At 33.9% G+C, this 20,500-nt stretch overlaps 1 protein-coding gene across 1 annotated transcript in view; it reads right to left on the bottom strand.

Moving 5' to 3' along the window:
* The window catches only part of LOC115283435 (protein diaphanous homolog 2-like), a 394,452-nt gene that overhangs the window by 222,900 nt on the left and 151,052 nt on the right, over positions 1 to 20,500 (bottom strand). Inside the window, exons 5-6 of the mRNA XM_029929670.1 lie at positions 17,405 to 17,506; positions 5,138 to 5,377 (exon numbers count right to left, since the gene is read on the bottom strand). Coding sequence (XP_029785530.1) covers positions 5,138 to 5,377; positions 17,405 to 17,506 — 342 coding nt within the window. The remainder of the gene's footprint in view (positions 1 to 5,137; positions 5,378 to 17,404; positions 17,507 to 20,500) is intronic.

The following is a 20,500-nucleotide window of genomic DNA, read 5'->3' as shown; positions in this document are numbered from 1 at the left end:
TAGGAGCACATGTGCCCCAATGTTCATAGCAGCACTGTCAACAATAGCCAAAACATGGACAGAACCTAAATGTCCATCATCTGATGAGTGGATCAAGAAGATGTGGTATATATATACAACGGAGTATTACATGGCAATGAGAAAGAATGAAATATGGCCATTTGTAGCAAAGTGGATGGACCTCAAGGGTGTCATGCTAAGCAAAATAAGTCAGGCGATGGACAGATACCATATGTTTGCACTCAGGTCTAACAGGAGAACAGGAGAAATCTAATGGAGGACCATGGGGAGGGGAAGAGGGAAAGAGTGTTGGGGAGAGAGAGGGACATAAAACTTGAGAAACTATTGAATACTGAAAAGGAACTGAGGGTTGAAGGGGGAGGGGGTAAAAGAGGTGGTGGTGATGAAGGAGGGCACTTGTGGGGAAGAACACTGGGTGTTGTATGGAAACTAATTTGACAATACACTACTTAAAGAAAAATAAAATAAAAATAAAATGTGTAAATTTTCAAAAAAATAAGTCAATTAAAAAGAGATTAAGTAGAGTGTTATTAGTAAAAGGCTAGGACCCTATCTCTATTTTCATAACTTAACTGACCACTGTCTATCCTGAGTTGCCTTGAATTGTCCTAATCCTGAGTAATCCACATGTTGAAGCCTTAACAACCAATTTGACTATATTTGGAGACAAGACCTTTAAGGAGGTAATTAAGGTTAAATAAGGTCAAAAAGGTGGGGCCTAATCTAAAAGGATTAGTGTCCTTATAAGAAGAGGAGGTGATACCAGAGCTCTCCTGCACATTTTCTACTTTTTTAAAAATTTAAATCCAAGTTAGTTAACATACAGTGTAATAATTTCTGGAATAGAGTTTACTGATTCATCATATATATATAACTCTTTCTGTCTCTATCTGGGGCACAGAGGAGAGGCTATATAAGGACACAGTAACAAGATGGCTGCCTGCAGGCCAGGAAAAGATGTCTTGCTGGACATCAAGTGGGCCAGCACCTTGATTTTGGACTTCCTGTCTTCAAAATTGTAAGAAAATTAAGTCCTGTTGTTTTAACCACACAGCCTATAGTATTCTCTTATGGCTGCCAGAGCTGACCAATACACAAACCAAAGCATTCCCCTTCTCTGTCAATTTTCTTATCCGCAGACTGAAGACTAGTCACCTTCTCCTGTTAAGATTATGGGATTATATGGAAACAATCCACCTCATTTCAGCTAAAAATGATAAGATGTGAAATTTTATTTATTCAGTATTTCCTCAGCTTCTCACTGACCTATCTCATATCTTCCTTAGAAATTCCTACCCCCTTCCCTTTAATCAGGCAGAATCACATTCTCTTGCTTCCAAGCAAAGATCCTTATCTGATATACCCACAAAGTGTAGTGCCTAGGGAGTGCTAAGTATTTTTAAATGTTTTGTTCTTTTTAAAAAAATATTTATTTATTTTGAGGGGGGGATAGAGAGAGAGTAAGAGAGAAGGGGAGCAGAGACAGAGGTGAGAGAGAGAATCCCAAGCAGGCTCCACACTGCCAGCGCAGAGTCAGATGTGGGCTCAATCTCATGAACCATGAGATCGTGACCTGAGCCGAAATCAAGAGTCAGATGATTAACTGACTGAGCCAATCAGGCACTTCTCAAATGTTTTGCTCTTATGCAGATCATACACATTATTGTATATTACCAAAAACACAAATAATGACCCTGAAGTGCACCATTGTTATTGGTTTAAATTTTAATAATCAACAGGCAAGCAGGGGCCAAGCTAACATTGGGAACTTATCTGCATGGGAATGACTTTTATTACCGTTCAGTACCCTGGTTTAGTGACTCACAAAGTGATAATTCACTGCTGCACATTAACAAAGTATTTTGTGGCGAGGGTAGTCCTTATAGTAATGATACCATTTAGTTATATTTGACATTTAGGTTAACTCCATCTGTTTTCCTTTTCTTCCCAAATATTATAGAAACCAACTGTGACCATCTGAATTTTTAATATTATTTTACCATAAGATATATCTGATAAGCTTAACTGCTTATATCATGGCTCCATTTTAAGTAGGTGAATATTTTAACATATTCTATAGCTTCTTGTGAAGAGCAAATTATAGTTTTAAATTCACTGAAAAAGGAAATTATCATTAGAATACTTAGGTGGGTAAATGGTATCAATTTTTGAAGCATAATTAGTGTAGTACAAAGGAAGTTCCCTCTATGATTCCTTAAGGGAAAAAACATTAAGAAAAATCAACCAGTAATCTTTTATAATATAACTGGAATTTAACAGCAATTCTAGCTAATCATACATCAGTAGTTAATTCACGTTCAAACAGATTACAAACCTAAGCTAACTATTCCTATGTACTTCAGTAAATTTGTCATTTTATGCATTTACATCTAATCAGAATCTTTTGTTTTCCAGGATCATCTTTTTAATCTTAGACATTAGGGGAATATCATGCATGCCTATGATATTTCTCTTTCTTAATGACAAGTAATTCCTTGAAGATAAAATCCTACTGAAACGTGGAGGAGGGAGGAAAGGGGTCATTTTAAAACATTCACTTCTCCTTTAGAACATCTATTACTACATGATAGTATTTCCTACAAGATTATTTTTATTTGAAGATAGCAAAAATCTTTGTGCTTAATCCTTTGAGCATACCTCTAGTGATAGATGTCAGTTCAGTGCTGTATGGAAGAACTTTTATTTGACAGGTAGATGGCATGAAGAAGCTTGTTTCCGAAATATAAGATGTAACTATAAAATCCTTCTGTGAGATTCATATAATCTTTTGTTCTTGTGTATAAATGACTTACTCATTCTTGCTTCAAAAAATTACTTCATATAATTGCAATAGTGTGAAATTAAGACACTGAAAAAACGTACATATTTATTCAAATATGGAAAGTTTGTTTTAAATGTCTTTTTATATGAACCAAATATGAAATAGGCACACAACATACATTTCCAATGATTTTTTAAAATTTATAATATTTTTATAATCGCTCACCAAAAACACTCACTGAATATTCACTCACTATGCATATAGCATATACTCAAAACAAGTAGCATCTTTGTAAGAGATGACTTTAATAGTACTCAGAACTTGGTATGCAGTACAATGAAAATTTATTAAATGTTTAGATTTATCCTATAAATCTGGCTATGACTTATTCCAATTTATTATAAGCATGCCTTATTCTCTCTGGTATTATCAAATAATTTCACATGTCCCCTAATACCACAAAAGAAAGTAACATTTTTTTGGACCAAGTCTAGATTCCAGATGTTCTGGCCTGTTGGGGCTCCTCCAGCCAAAAAGCCTGCGGAGGTGATTCCACTGTGATGGCAAAGCCTCCGGGGGGGGGGAGCGTATGTAATCGCAAAGTCCCTAGCCTTGTCTAGGAAGGCGCTACCCTGGATAATGGTTGGCCCTCCCCCCATTTGAGGATCAGGACAAAAGAACAAAGGTCCTGGGAGAGTGGGGTGCAGTGCTGTGTGGCCTATAGGGACCCTGCTCCCCCTGCTTGAAAATGTGTGCTCTTGACTGCTTGACCTAAGTGGATCAGAGACTGGGGTTAGTTCTATTTTTCATGCCACTTGGTAATCATGGTTTCAGTAAATGGGCAGATTTTCTGATTGAAACTTCTCCCCTAGTTAGAGGCACCTTACTCACAGACTATTGTTTGAACTTTTAAAGAAAAATAGCCTTGTCATAAGCTTCAGTTAATATTACACTATGTACGCAAAATAAGACTCCCGCTGATGTATTTTTAGTGATAAATTAGTTTTTTGATCTTCTGTATTGTACTTCATTTCTGTCTTTACCTTTCAGTTCTCTCTTCCGTGGAAACAATGATCTATTCTGAAACATGTGATTCCTAAGAAGTTACAAACAATGTAATCATTAAAAGAAAGATGTAATCACCTGTGGTATATAAGACACCAAGTTTCACAGTAAAGTGTGGTCTCTTCCACCATTCACGTTGTCTGTGTTCTTTCTTATAGATATTTCGCCGACATCAACTCCCTACTCAGAGACCCTTAGACTCTGGTGCGTGGGCTGGTCCCCCGCACTGGCCCTCTTTCTTTACACCCTTCAAAAATAAATCAGGAGTAAACACATACAATTCCACTATACATCCTATTGTCTATAAATGTTATTCTTTGCCTAACTGGGTTAGAACTACCAGAAGCAAATCACTTGTAATACATATTATAATGCTGTTCCACATATATATCATGTATGTGTATTTAATGCATAAATAGAAAAGAAATTTATATCCACTCCTAAATTCGGGATTCTTGTTATAATATACTTCAAGAACTAACTAAAGTTATGCAATGTTTTAAGATATGAGAAGAAAACAAAGTGAAAGAATGGTGAGCTGCCAAAGAGGGATTGCTGTTTTCACATTTATTTTCCTCTCTAGCTTTCTCACAGACCTTCACCTCAGAGTCTATTCATCTTTCTCTATGTAATAGAAAGGTTTTTCCTTTGAATAAGGTGATTAACTTTAGCCTAGAAATGAGCACATACAATCACCTCTGTGTTTCCTTGTTTCTTTACTTCTCTAAAATCTCAAAAATAATACTACAAAATGACTTGATGAAAACAATAAGATGATTGTCACTTGATTTTTTTCAAGTTGTAGTTAATGGGCTAGATATTTAGTATAAACTTAATACAACCCTGTTCAATAATAAAGAGTTTTGTTGGCTTAGACTAGAATAAGCAAAGCATATTTAAAAGGAAGTTTCTGGCTATTTACTTCATTACACTTAGCTCCTCAAATACTTTTTGGAGAGACATAAAATAAGTACAAGGGGATTAAAATACAAGATTGCATCTACTTTATAAAAGGCAAAATTTTATTTACAAACTCCAATAAGACCAGACGAGCAAGCTTAACACTACTATACCACAAGAGGATTTGCAAGGTCATTAAGATTTTACCGCACTAAAATTAAATATGTATATTTAATTGAAATATAATTCACTTACCATAACATTCACCCTTTTAAGCATATTTTTTGTGTATGTACCTTTCTGTTTAGAGTGACTCCTTTCACAGATGAAATTATTATTATAAATTAGCATTATAAAATGTTATCTTACCTTACAAAGGAAGTTGATCTTAAAACCCAAAGACTGGGCATTTCTCGAGCCCGAGTTCATGTAGTTTCCAACCAAAAGAACTAACTCTAAAAGTCTGTTAAAGCTTTCACTTTTCTTCAGTTCTTCACAGGCGAGAGTTACTGCTATGATGCTTGGTTTGATGTTGTTTACATGATCTTCAAACGTGAGCTTGAAAAGAATGCTATTGAGACGAGGCCGCAACATTTTTACTGAGCTCATCTGTAAGATAAGAAATGTTCTATAAGAACATGTATGTAAAGCCTGTTATTTCATTCTCTAATAAAGATAACTTTATAGACTGTACTGTAAAAATTTTTGCATTAAATGAATTCTGTCTGGGTCTTAAAAATATTGTTTTGGCTAGTTTTAGATATTCCAAAGGAATGTCGATGCTATATAATTAGGTTTTGATAAAATCACATTAACTTACTTTTCCATACATTATTCAATAATTCTATATTGGTTTTCTTCAAAAAAAGTTCAACTTAGGTTTTAATTACTTGTTTCGAAGTATTGGTGCAAATCTCTATTCCCTTTGGTATAGCTCCGATGATAACATTTTTTTAGTTGTTAATTTCTTATAGCTCCAAGTCATTTTACTAGCCTTCACTTACCAAATGAATTCTGAGACAGAGGTGGGGATGGGGATAGACACATATGAACATACACAAGTATACCAACAATGAAAAGATATTGTCAACAGTCCTAATTATATTTATTTTTTGGTACATATAGCTTAGTTTCTTGAATATAAGTGTCAGGTACAGATTAGGCACTGAGATATCTGTAGATAACATAAAAGGAATTTGGCAATATAAACAAAAGTCCTTAAGCCACAAAGTACCCTTCAAAAGAAGCAAAGGAGCTGTTGAATAGATCATATCTGCTCTAATATGGAAGCAAGGCATAGTTCATAATTTTTCTCTTTTAAATGAACTGCCCATTAACCATAGGTGTCTGCCTCCCCAAAGATTAACCATTGCCAGAACTAAGGAACTGTTTTGTGCAGGTAAGGTACATCTTAGTAGCAAATTCAGTTAAATATCGAATCGAAAAACTTTCACATTGTCTCAGCCTGTGAAACTAATCTAATTTCTCCACTCTTCAGTTTCCTCATCCATGAGACATGGGAAATTCCTGAATTTATCTCCTTTTGTCAATTAGACAGGAGCCAAATAAATGATCCAAAAATATTAATTCCTTCTTTTTCACTCTGCTTCTAGAGTTGTGGAAAGTTGGAGTAAAGGGTGCTAGATACACAAATAAAAATATCACTGGGTAGTTACCTAAAAATATGTATATATATATATATATAGATATATATAGATAGATAGATAGATAGATAGATATAGATGTAGATATATATATATATATAGATGTAGATAGATAGATAGATAGATAGATAGATAGATAGATAGATAGATATAGATATGTATCTATGTGAACTCGGGTCACTATCCACTCTGACAGCAAATACTATATCTTACTACTAACAAAGATAGTACTAGCTTTCCATTATTAAGCTTCCAAATTTGGGGATGATCATCAAATTGTGGTAAGGATATGTAACTTGATATCATCCCTTGTCTAGATTTTAACTTCCTTATAATTGTCTCTTATTTCCTATTCTCACAATTCAAGCTTAAGTTTTATGTACTTCACTACTGATATACTAAAATAGACTATTTATATGTGCTCTCTCATCCCTCCAGTCTTTCCCCATCTTATAGATCCTCACACATACAGTAAAATTACACCTCTAAAATTGGAAAATAATACTGCTTTATTGACATTTTGAGTTTCAGGCAGTATTATTATATCTGGTAGCATTTAGAAATTCAGTCCTTAAGTTTAGGAGGAGGTAAATGTTAGAGTTGGCAGATTTGCGGAGTTATCCAAATAGATGCTGTGGGAAGCAAGGTTGTTGATAAGGAGAATACACAGTGAGAAGAGTCAAAGACTGCACCTTGTGTAGCACCTAGCACAGGGTCTTGCATATAGTAGACATTCAAATATTTAAAATTAGTCCTTAACTATTTTTCAGATCTTCCAAGTAAGATAGGTAGATTGTCTACTGAACAAAAGCAACAGAGACTGATAATAGTTCACTGTCCCCAAAATAATTCTTCAGCTAAGATATCAAACAGAAATCCTAGGGAATTAACTTATTGAACTGTTCTTACTGGATATACCTCATCATCAGTCAGCTGGATTTGGGGAAAAGGTTGTACACTGTAAGGGGTCAGAGTTTCCCTTGGATCTGACAAAATTTCCTCATTCATTTACCCTCTAGAACATAGTTTAGTGCATAGCAAGTGATAAATATGAGAGATGGCTTATAACAATAATTATAAAATGTGTGAATGAATTCACTCACACAAATAGAAACTCCAAAATCAGCAAAGTGCTGGATTAAGGAGAGGATGAAAAGGTATCACAGTAGGCTGATACAGGTAAAGAGGAGGGTATCCTACCTCCCACATAAAGTACTTTGCCACCATATGGGACATCCCAATAATGCTTCGCAGGCTCAATCTGGTACAGGGCCCAAGTGTAGAGCCCCATATAACTATTTTGAAGGGTAGAGTTGAAAGTAGTTTTACCTTACTCCTCAGAGAGAGAGACAAACCATTCCCTGAATTCTCCATACTTACAGTGCAACTTGCAGTGAAAGAAATAGGGATTTTGAGTTACACAGACCTGGACTTGAAGTAGAGTTCTATTCCTTTCTAGTTTATGATATAGTACAAGTTACCTAATGTTTGTTAGAGTTCATTTCCCCATTAGTAAAATGCATTCCTTAGTTAACACATGCAAGTCAGTCAGACTTAAATAAGATGCTATGTGTAATTCTCCTATCATAGTACTTGACACAAAGTATGCCCTCTAAAACAGTAGCTATTACTGTTATTATCCTCTTTCTTCATTCTCAGAAACACCCAAAACAAACCATGGTCCTGGATTGTTCTACCAAACGGGAGGAAAAGTTTCCACAATTAAGGGATGCATTTTGAGGGCTTGGTGAGAAACAGCACTCACTATCTATTGAACACACTGTAAATATTGCGCTGTGCTGCCTTCAACCAGTTTTAATGCATAATATACATTTACTATTATAAATGTTATCATCAAAAATGTATTAATGTAAAATCAGGAGACCGTGGAGGAGGTGAAGCTATATTAATCTCTTCACAGTAGCCACAAATCAGTATTCGTTGATTATGCTTACATAATTTGCTGCAATCAAAAGTGTGAATTTTTACAATCAGACCAGGGTACACTCCTAGAAAAGAGTTGAATCTCCATTACAGGATCTGGGTATATAAGGGAATAGACCTGGACTTGGATACCTAAGCTTAGATATAATAGGAAGTGCTGAGCATGCCCCCAGCCACAGATACAATTATTAAAAGTCTCATGTTTCAAAAAGGCACTTAAGTGTGCCTAGGTGATATAACTAAGTAAAACACAAACTCATCTGAAATGCGTGTTTGTGTTCAGTTGTGGTTCTTGGCAGCATTTTAGCCAACTTTCTCTGCTTTATAATTCATTCCTTGAAGTACTGTGGGATGTTGACCATGGTGTTGTATTATGTAGGGAATTTATTTGTGTTATGAGATACTTGTCTATCAAATCACATCAAGCAGCCACCATTTCTTTAGCTGATCTGTACTATATTTAAAAAAAAATGCACTGACAGTTTTAGTGAGAGCAGCTACAATAAGGTTATTTCCCCGAAGAGTCAGAAACAGTTTTGTTTATATGATTTAAATTTTGTACCCTTTACCATCTATCGATCTACTGCCAAACTACCATAAGAATCCAGAGAGAAAGAAAAAAGGCACAGGTGCTAAAATCATGTGTGAAGGAAGAAGAGATAACCACATGCCACTCCTGCTCCCACATGTCACCCACCGTTAAGGTTATTTCTATTCTCTTTCTTTTTGCAGTGTTAAGAAACATACCGTCAATGCCCATCGCATGCAAGCATAATTGATCTTATAGTCTCTTCAAAATGTAATATCAAGAATTCATTAGAATTAACAGATATATTTATAAAAATGCACTTTGTTACAAGGTGCTATTCACAAATAAGTTATATTAGGACTTACTGCACAGTGAATAGACAGAATAACTTGTATCAGTAACTATAATAAAGGTTATAAGAGTGAAGTGAAATTAAAGATGCGTAGATTAAGTTAAATAGCAGGCAAAACTGCTTATAAAAGTTGTGAAATCCAGGTTCAGTGACAGAGCAAAACAGCCTCAATGTATGAAAATACAGAAAGGACATATGTGATTCTCTATGAAGTACTTTACTTTTCATCTTTTGGCCAACAATGTCCTCAAGGGCAGGATCTTTCCTGCTTATTACTATACTTTCTGCAGTATGTCTCATACCTGGACTGAACAAAATAATAAACACAAGTGCACCTAACGATATGGAGCCAATGGTAAATGTTTCTATATTAGATGTAAGTAGAAATAAGAGCCATAGGTAGTCAATAACATGAGGCTTTGGAAAAATGCAATGTCACATAATATAAAAGAGCTGTCAAATCACTATGTTGCACACCCGAAACTAATATGATATGTTAACTATATGTCAAATAAAAACTTTAAAAAATGACTGTATATCAAAAAGTAATGATACACTGATAGAGAATACTTTCGCCATGATAGTGTTAGGTGGAAATTATGCATCAACAAACATCTACTTGTCTTTAGTCTGAAACAAAACATAGTAACCAATGTCAGCCCCAAGGACACTGTAAACTCAAGAGTTTGAGAGAATTTCAAACCATCCTTCTGAAAACTACTGTTTGGGGCCAAGAATTGCCATCAAAATGACTGTTGCACTATGCTGCTGTATTAGAGATTACTGATATAGGGGAAAGGCATTAATTTCTGATTTTTAAAATTTAATGAAAAGTAATCAATAGCAAAATTGACTGACATCCATAGACCTAATCTGAATGTTCAGTTTTCAGGTAGTTTTACTTTACTTTATTTTATTGAAAAAGCTGATGTTAATCACCAATCCTGCCACAAAATGAACTATTATGAGAAGTTAATGAAATGAACAAGAATATGAATACATGGATTTGAGAATGAGTTGTTGCAAGTATTATTTTACTTGATCTCAAAGTTATTAAACTAGCTTTTTCCTCCAATAAAATACAAATCAAGAAGAGCTAGCATTTATTTATTTACAAAAAGAATGAAAATACAAACAACTAGGGCATTATGTATCAAATCAGTGAACACTCTGAATGAAAGCAGATGAAATAAAAATGTTTTTCCAATGAATATGCAAACCTGACTAATGGTTTAATATTAATGTAACAGAAGAGCTATACTTTTCCATCCAACCTAATTGCTTTTGATGATATGTGGGAGAGGAAAAAAATGCTTCCAAAAATTTCCTTTTCACCTGGTTAAGCTAGCCTCAATAGAGCTCATAAGCTCTTATGAAGCTTTAAAAAATTAAAAAGCACATTGAGTTCATAGTTGTACTTCCAACAATAGGTATAAATCTATTCCTTGCACCTTCATGGATTTGTGTAGACAAAGAAATAAAATAAATGTGCTGCCAACAACATCACATTATCTGTGTTTTTCTTATAAACGTTTTTATGCACAAAGCTATCCAACATTTTTGTTAGATAACAGCTTTAGAATATTTTTAATTGAAAAAATATGGGTGCTTTTGAAATCAGGAAAACAAAATCCTGATCACTAAAAGAACTAATTATTGTCTTCTTTTTTTTTTTTTCTCAGAAGATGTGTTAGTTTAATAGATGCACACAGTATGGGCCTCCAGCCTCGTCAAGACAAGTGGGAATTTCCACAGCTCTGAGGTTTGACAACAGCTGAGCTGCAAACACTTTCTAAAGAATCTAAAAAGCTCCTGCAGGAGTTGTAACTGGCAAAGCTTTCAAACATCTCAGGATTTTCCCCCAGTAAAAGTACAGCACATAATTACAACAATGTACCAAAATAAATTCTGTGGGAGGCAGGTTACAGGACAACTCAGTGGGAAGCTATGCAGACAATCTAGTCCCAGTAAAAGAAGAAAAAAAAAGAATTATCAATCATAGAAGGTGTGGGAACTAGCACATCCCTCTTACCAGGTGGTCTGCCTCTAAACAGAGGAAAGGTCCCTGAGTTTTATTATTTGTTTTTTTTTCTGTTTTCCCTTTTATTTGTTTCTTCTCAGCTTATTAAATGTGAATACAAGCAAACCCAAAGATATGGCTGCTAAAAAGACTTTTTAAAGAAAGCTTAGCCACCCAGTTACTAAGATAAGTTTCTTTCTTTCTTTTCTATTTTATTTTATTTTAATTCCAGAACAGTTAACATACAGTGACATATGAGTTTCAGAAGTAAAATGCACTGATTCAACAATTCCATACATCACTCAGTTCTCATCATGACAAGGGTGCTCCTTAATCCCCACTGTCTTTTTTTTTAATAGTTTATTGTCAAATTGGTTTCCATATAACACCCAATGCTCTTCCCCACAAGTGCCCTCCTCCATTACCACCACCTCTCTTCCCCCTGCCCCTCCCCCTTCAACCCTGGGTTCGTTTTCAGTATTCAATAGTCTCTCAGGTTTTGTGTCCCTCTTTCTCCCCAACTCTCTTTCCTGCTTCCCCTCCCCATGGTCCTCCATTAGATTTCTCCTGTTAGAACTATGAGTGCAAACATATGGTATCTGTCCTTCTCCGCCTGACTTATTTCGCTTAGCATGACACCTTCCAGGTCCATCCACTTTGCTACAAATGGCCAGATTTCATTCTTTCTCTTTGCCATGTAATACTCCATTGTATATATATACCACATCCTCTTGATCCATTCATCAGGTGATGATTTCAGTCTTTTTAATGGCTAAACAATATTCTATTGTGTATATATAACATCTCTTCTTTATCCATTTATTAGTTGATGGACATTTGGGCTCTTTTCATAATTTAGCTATTACTGATAATGCTGCTATAAACATCAGGGTGCATGTACTCCTTAGAGTCTGTATTTTTGTATCCTTTGTGTAAATACCTCATAGTGCAGTTGTTGGATCTGGATGTCCTCTTTGGAGAAGTGTCTGTTCATATCTTCTGCCCATTTCTTCAGTGGATTATTCATTTTTCGAGTGTGAAGCTTGGTGTGTTCCTTGTAGATTTTGGATACTAGCCCTTTATCTGATATGTCATTTCTGACTGATAGGTGAGGTAAACGAAGGCATCACCGGGAAAATGAAGTTTAATCTGATAGTGGAAGAATAAGAAGGAGAGATGCAGGTGGCAAGTAAGCATAAGAGGAAGCAGCATGTTTAATGTCAGAATGTAAGGAAAGAGCATGATAAATTCAAGGCAGTGAAAGATAAAATATAGTGTGGCTGATGGAACATGAGCAAGAAGCCAAGCAACAGGAGATAAAAGTGGAAATGTAGTGAATCCTGGTGAGTAGTCTATATTGTTGCCTTAGTGCCACACAATAGCAGTGATGCTTCAATCAGATAAATTATATGATGCAATACAAAAAACCTCTAGAAATCCCACCTTTGAGAGATGCACTAAGATTAACTTGGAGAAAGGCAAATGCATGAGTGGGGAAAAGAAGCTAAAAGTATACCATAATTGTTAGAGAACGATGATGCTAGCTTGGGGATAAGGTGGTAATGGCACAGATGAAAAGTAGATCTGATTATTATTTTATGTGCAATAAGGAGGTAATTAAAGACCTCTCTTAGGTAATATTCAATGCATTGTTCAAGGCAGAATTCTGATTGTTGTTTCTTGAATAGTGTGTGAGAGGTAAGGAATTAAAAAGAAAAATGAAACTAATCTTTGGAAAAAAACAGATATTAGGAAATGGAGAGAGAGAGCAGCAGCTATTAGGGACCTTAGGTTCAAAAAATGATTTTCACTCACTTATCTATACAGCTATCAGTATATTCAGTTTTAGGCAATAAGGGACTTAAATTTTATATTTTTCTGAAGAGGAAGTCAAACTGCCGAATGACATACTGAAGAGACGATAAAATAACAGAACTATAAAGCAGGCAAGAGACAATAATGCTTGAAACACAGACACATAAATTAGCATATAGTAGAGCATCTCTCTCACATACACAAACACACAATGGAACACTATAGTCATTAAAAGCATTCTTTATTAGGAGAAAACAAAAACACCAATTTGAAAACATATGCACCCCTATGTTCATCACAGCATTATTTATAATATCCAAGATATGGAAGGAACCTAAATATTTATCAGTAAATTAATAGATAAAGGTGTGGTGGTAGTGGTAGTATGTGTGTGTGTGTGTGTGTGTGTGTGTGTTACATATGTAATGTAATATTACTCTGAAATCCTGTTATTTCCAACATGGATGTACGTTAAGGGTATTATACTAAACGAAATAAGTCAGAGAAAGGCAAATCCTTTATGGTTTTACTTATACGTGGATTCTAAAAAACAAAAACAAAAACAAAGCCACAGACAAACAAACAAAACAATAACAGACTCAAACATATACAATACAAACTGGTACTTGCCAGAGGGGAGGGTAGTGGAGGGATGGATGAAATAGCTGAAGGGGATTAAGAAGTAAAATCTTCCATTTATGATATAAATAAGATATAGGGAAGTAATATACAGCATAAGGAATATAGTCAATAATATTGTAAAAATTTTGCATAGTGGCAGATGGTAACTAGACATATTGTGGTGAGCATTTGGTAACTTATGGAAATACTGAATCACTATCTTGTGCATGTGAAACTAATATAATATTGAATCTCAACTATTCTTCAATAAAATAAATATAATAGATATAATAGATAATAGAATATCATTCAGCCATCAAAATGAATGAAATCTTGCCATTTACAAGGATGTGGATGGAGCTAGAATGTATTATACTAAGCAAAATAAGTCACAGTAAAACAAATACCATATGATTTCACACGTGGAATTTTTAGAAACAAAACAAATGCACATATGGAAAGTGGGCAGGGCAAGAAACGAGAGGGAAACAAATGACAAGAGACTCTTATGATATGGAACACACTGAGGGTTGATGGGAGTGAGGTGGGTTGGAGATGGGCTAGATGGGTAGGAAGGAGGGCACTTGTTGAGATGAGCACCAGGTGTTGTAAGTAAGTGATGAATCCCTGAATTCTACTCCTGAAACTAATATTGCACTATATTTTAACTAAAATGCAAACAAAACATATATCTATATGAAAAATAAATAAAATTTTTAAACAAATAATGAATAAAAGCATTGCCTATATCAGACTGCCTGGGTTTGAGTTCTGCATCTACTACTTACTATGTAACCTTGGGACAAGGTCCCTAGCCTTCTTTGCCTAGGTTTCCTCATTCATAATATGGAACTAATAAAACTGCTAACTTCACAGATACATAAGAAGAATACATAAAAATGGTGTGTGTAAAAATGCTTCACATAGTACAAGACACATTAACTCCTTAATGTGTTTTTCTATAAATAATAATAGCAACAAGAACAATATTAGTCATAATAATAAGGTATCCTTTCTTCTGAGGTTTAACAGAGAATAGGTTAATAAAAGATAATGGCTAGAGATAGCTTTGTAGGTAGAAGAGATATTGGAGTTTCTGAAGCCTAAGTGCTTTCCTTTTCCTCTGGTGTGTGAAATATTAGACTGTTGGTAGTAAGTGAAAAGAAGGGGGGAGTGATTATAAGACTTGAGAAGAGCAGTCACTATGGAAAAATGAAAGGCCATTGAATAGGAACAAGTAAAACAACTGCTGAAATGGCAGTGAGAGTCCCGCTGAGGTAAAAACTAAAATGTCATAAAGACACCAATTCACTCAGTTCACCAAAAATAACAGGATATAAAGACACAGATTTATGAGCAGAATGAGAATACTAAGGAGCTCAGATTTTATTATGTAAATTCTGGGAGACACTGAAGGTTTTGGACACATGTCGGATATAGAAATCACATGTCAGATACAGATTTTAAGTAGACTCCACTAACTGTATTGATGGGGGAATTAGCAGCAGCAAGGTAACCAGTTTGGAGCCTCTCCCATTAGTGCAGTTGATTCTACACTTGGGAAGTTTTCCTAAATGTAGGCTGTCAATATATCATGAGGATTAAAAAGTATTGGGGTGTATTCAAACAGAAGTTAATTTAATTTTAGCACTGACTTGCAGAAATATGTTTTAACATAATTTTTGGTTTTATGGACCTAAAATATGCTCTTTTCAATTGTAGGCTAATACTTGAGTTTAATAATTGTCATATAATTCAATTCAATAAACATTTACTGTTTAATGTATATAAGATATGATTCTAGGATCCCAATATGTCCGGTTTCTATAAATAATAATGGCAACAATAACAGCTTGTACTTAAAAGACTAAGGCCTATCATTATTTCAAAAATATTTTCCTAGGTAGGAGATTATCTAAACTTTATTCAGCAAATCCTGACAGATACTATGATGGGTAATTTATATAGGATAAATTACTTTGTAATGTCTGACTTTAGTTTTCCCTACAGATATGTAACTAAGGATGGGGAGAGTTAAATATGAGGACCAGGTGACTTCATGTACACAGCCCCGGAATTACTTATGGTTATGTGCATAAACAAGAAATCTCTTCCATTACCTATTTTGCTTATAGTTCGGAAGGTATGCTGCTTTTTATGTCCCCAAACTTAATTTCCTCAGCGTGGCACCAAGGACATTCCTCTTGAAGGACTTGCTTGGATAACTAATATATCTTCCAAGATAAACTGCATGTAGGAAAAAAATGGCCCCAGAGAAACTGTAGTGTACCTACAGTAAAGCTCATAACCATCATGACACAGCTGAATTCTCAGATAGTATGTAGCCTTGCTTCAATTATATGAATTCAAACAGCTTAGGTTTCAAATGTGGACTTTGGTCTAGAAAATTTTATTACTTAATATTGCACCTATATATATATATTGCTTTATATATAATAAAGCACTGCAATTTAATAAGTAATATCTAGCCAGTTCAACTGAATAATTTGCCTAATTCAAAAAAGAGAAAAATATCTTCCTCAGGTACCTTACATCAGCTATCTCATACCAATATACACTCCTCATTTATTTTCACGAATTTGACAGAGTCTTCCCACAGCAGTATATGCAATGCCATATCTGAGAATTAATAAGCTCTAAATGTGGGCAAAAATTTATTGCACATGTTCAAAAGGAATGCTCTCTACACCATGTATCACATTATGACGTTTACCAGGATTTTTAAATTGCAAAGTACCAAATCATATGAATTAAAATATATTACTACTAAAAAGGTAATAAAGTATTTAATGAAGCACAGTATTTGACTACTAGTTCCAATGTTAATTTTGAGTCTTAGTATTCAGATTTAAAATTCTCAGGGAGCCAGGGTAAGGTGTGCAGGCATAATACAGCTGCTTATCCATATAGTAAACAAACTTGTATTGAATATGTAAGTTAAAAATAGCTTTTTCTCCAAGAAATTAAATAAATTACCATCTCCTCTTTCCCATGTTGTTTTGCCCATTATCTCAAGAGCAGATTTAAGGAATGCCTAAAATATGTAACTATATTCTTTAATACATCATTTATATCTAGTCATCCTTTGTACACCTTAAAAAGAAGAGGGGGTGAGAAAACAACTCAACCCAATAATGATTTAATTATACTAGAGCATGATGTTTTAATGAGATTTTTACTTCCCAATCAAAACAGTGTATTTAAAGCATTCAATTAATTAATGACACTCTAGAGGAAATCTGAAAATTTTTGTGCTTTCTCTGACACAATACAAACCACAAAAAAGTTTTTAGAGTATTGTTGTTTATCTAGTTACTATTTTTTTATTTAGCCTAAATTTGAGAGGAAGTAAACTCTAAATAAAAGAAGAAATAGTCAATACAATAGTATATACTACTTTTCATATATTAATAGAATTAAATATCAGCACTAGTATGGAAGAGCTCCTATGAATATCTTGAGGTATTCTGTAAAATAGAAATAGAAATTTCTTTATTTTTCAATACCATGACAAATAATAATAGTTAAATTTTTTTTCTGACAGCAAATGTTATATTAAACTATGTAATTGTACAGTTTGAAAAAAATCAACAATTAAATTGTCCTTTTCATTATTTGTGACAAGTATTACACCCCAGTTGACTTTGTGGGCCCTATGCTAGATACATACCACAACTCCAAATTGTTCAGGCTCACAGAGGTCATGATATTCATTCCTCAGCTGTGCTAATTCACAGAGTACTTTCTGATCAGGAAGATGTTTTACAAGGCTCTAAAACAAAATAAAAGTATAAAAACTTAATATTATTAGGACTAACAACTAATGCAGTTGTTAACATGCATTAACAGCTCTATAAGTGATTAGGAAAGTAAACTTCTTTTTCTAGTATCAAATGGAAAGAAACGATATTGAAAAATTGACTGACTTACTGTGTATTAAATATAGAGCATAGTTTTTATGCTTTTATTTTCTATTAGTCATTTCATATGGAAAACAGAAAAATACTATGTAGAATTAATGCATGTGTAATAATAACAAAACTCAACTGTACTCTTCATAATTGGCAAAAATTGGAATAATCTTTAATTTTATAAAGGATACTAAGCCTGCAAAAAAATCTCCCATAATCTACATTTAAATGCACAATGCATTCCCACTTTAATGGAGAATCAAGCAAAAGTGATGAAGTCTGATACATAATCAGGTTTAATGCCTAAGAGAATCAAAATTAATTCTTCTTGGCCTAGTTTATTTTGACCTATGATAAAATTCTAAATATCATTACATTAGCACTCAACCAATGTTTTGGGAGCTTATATAGGATTTCAAAAGACACATGCAAGGAAGAAAAGCAGGAAAATAAGATTTAACAAAGTAGGGTTGACAAAAAAATATTCGAAAAGTTCCAGGGATTGGTCCCACTACCAAAGCAATCAGTGAGCTAAAAAGAGCAATTTAAATAAACTATTTCAAAAGACTGAAACCTGATTGGATACTTACAACAAGGGTCATGTTTGTTGAAGGGACACACTGGTGTTCTCTGGTAAGAGAACAATATGCATAAAACAGATACCAAATCCCATTCCTCAGCACCACTGTGAAGATAGTGCCTGAATCCTTGAGGGGCAGGCTGATGCCAGGGTGGGCAGCAGGATCTTGTTCTCCAAAATTTGAGGACATATATTTTAGTTGGTTTGGCAGTTCCCTGAAGGACCTATGTAGGTGCCTGCCTTGATTTCAACCCTCTTGAGTTGGCAGTAGCTTCCCCAGATGGGATCTGTCAGAAGACTTAAATAGATGGAAACAGTTCCCCTGCTTTTTGGAACCCGATATTTTAAGGAAATCTTTGTCAGATCACTGGCTGACAGCAGAGATAATAAAACCCAAAATCCAGTAACCACACCCAAGGCATATATAGCTTGCAGCAATTGTTTAGAGAAATTACAAACAAATAGTTATAGCCCTCAGCAAATGAATATCAATGACCTATGTGGAGTAGAAAAATCAAGTTTCCAGAGTTATAATATACTCAAAAGTCCAGGCCTCAACAACATCAAAACAATGACAAAGCATGCAAAAATTAGGAAAACATAAGATAAACAGGAAAAATAAAAGAATATGACAGAAACAATTCCTGAAGAAGCTCAATTTTGGAATTAGTAGTCAAAAACATTAAATCAACTATTTTAAATATGTTCAATGATCTAAATGAAACTATGAACAAATTCCTCAGCTCTGAGCAGGACTTCAAAGAACTCCACACTGAGGCACTTTGGATCAAACTGGCCAAAAAAAAAAAAAAAAAAAAAAAGAGTGATTTTAAAACAGAAGGAGGGAAGTGAATTGTCACATTTAAGAGATCCACAATGAGATTAGTATCTGATTTCTTCAAAGTAAGCCAAAAGGTAATGGGATAACATATTTTAAGTCCTGAAGTTAAAAAAAAAAAAAAAACCAAACACGAATTCTGTATCCAATAAAACTCTCCCCTTTTAAACAATGATGGAGAAACTAAGACACAAAGTAACAGCAACAACAAATATAATTTAATGCTAGCAAACCTGCGCTGCAAGAAATACTAATGGAAGTAATACAGACAGAAATAAAAGGAAACTAAACAGTAACTCAAAGACATAAGAAATAAGCAATTATAAAGGTAATTACATAGGTAAACATAAAAAAGCAATGTTATCATGCTTTTTGGCTTGTAACTCTTTTGTTTCTATATGGGTCATAAGGCAAATGCATGATAAAATAATTATAAATAAATGTTAATGATCATACAATACATAACCATGTAATCTGTGATAAAAACAATATAAAACATAAATACTTTTAGGAACAATGTATGGTATTAAAAGTAATTTTGTATTATTAAAACTGGGTTGTTTTAAGATATAAATTATAATCCCTAAAGGAACTAATTATGACAGAAAATCACACAAAAATGATGGGAATCAAAATACTAGGCAACAAAAATAAGCAAATACAAAAATAGACATAATAATAGAGAAATTAAGGAATAAAAAACGTGATACAGGAAACAGCTTAATGGCAGAACTAAGCCCTTCCTTTAAGTGTAAATGAATTAAATTCTCATTAAAATGAAAAGTTCAGAAGATTGGATTTAAAAACAAACATATCTATATGCATTCTACAAGAGATTCAGTTTTAGATAAAAAGATGCTGAAAGCAAAAGAATAGAAAAGTATATTGTATGTAAATAGTACACATGCACGCACACACACACACACACACACACACACACACCACAAAACCAAACTGTGGTGACTATAATATTGTCAGACAAAATAGACTTAAATTAAAAAAAGTAACAAGAGACAAAAAAGGATATTCTATATTGATAAAATGTTACCCGTCAATAAGATATAATTTTTATAGTATATGCTTACCTAAAAACAGAGCTCAAAAATATATTAACTAAAATTGACAGAATTTAGAGGAGAAAAATGCAATTCTAAAATAATAGTTGGGGTTTTTAATACTGAACTATTAAAAATGGGTATAACAGGAAGACAAAAGAACAGTAAGGAAACAGAATTTGGACAACACTGTAATCTGATTAGACCTAATTTATACAGAACACTCCTCTTAACAACAGCAGAATGTGCTTTCTTCTTAAGTGCACATGGAACATTCTCCATGATATACCACATATCAGACCATAAAAGAACTCCTAATAAACTTTAGTTGACTTGAATCATGAGAAATATCTTTTTTGATCACAGTGGAAATGTCATTAGA

This window comes from Suricata suricatta, chromosome X (assembly GCF_006229205.1).
Source record: "Suricata suricatta isolate VVHF042 chromosome X, meerkat_22Aug2017_6uvM2_HiC, whole genome shotgun sequence".
Lineage (NCBI taxonomy): Eukaryota > Metazoa > Chordata > Mammalia > Carnivora > Herpestidae > Suricata > Suricata suricatta.
The sequence above is the reverse complement of the archived record's forward strand: the minus strand, read 5'-3'. Positions and strand labels throughout refer to the sequence as shown.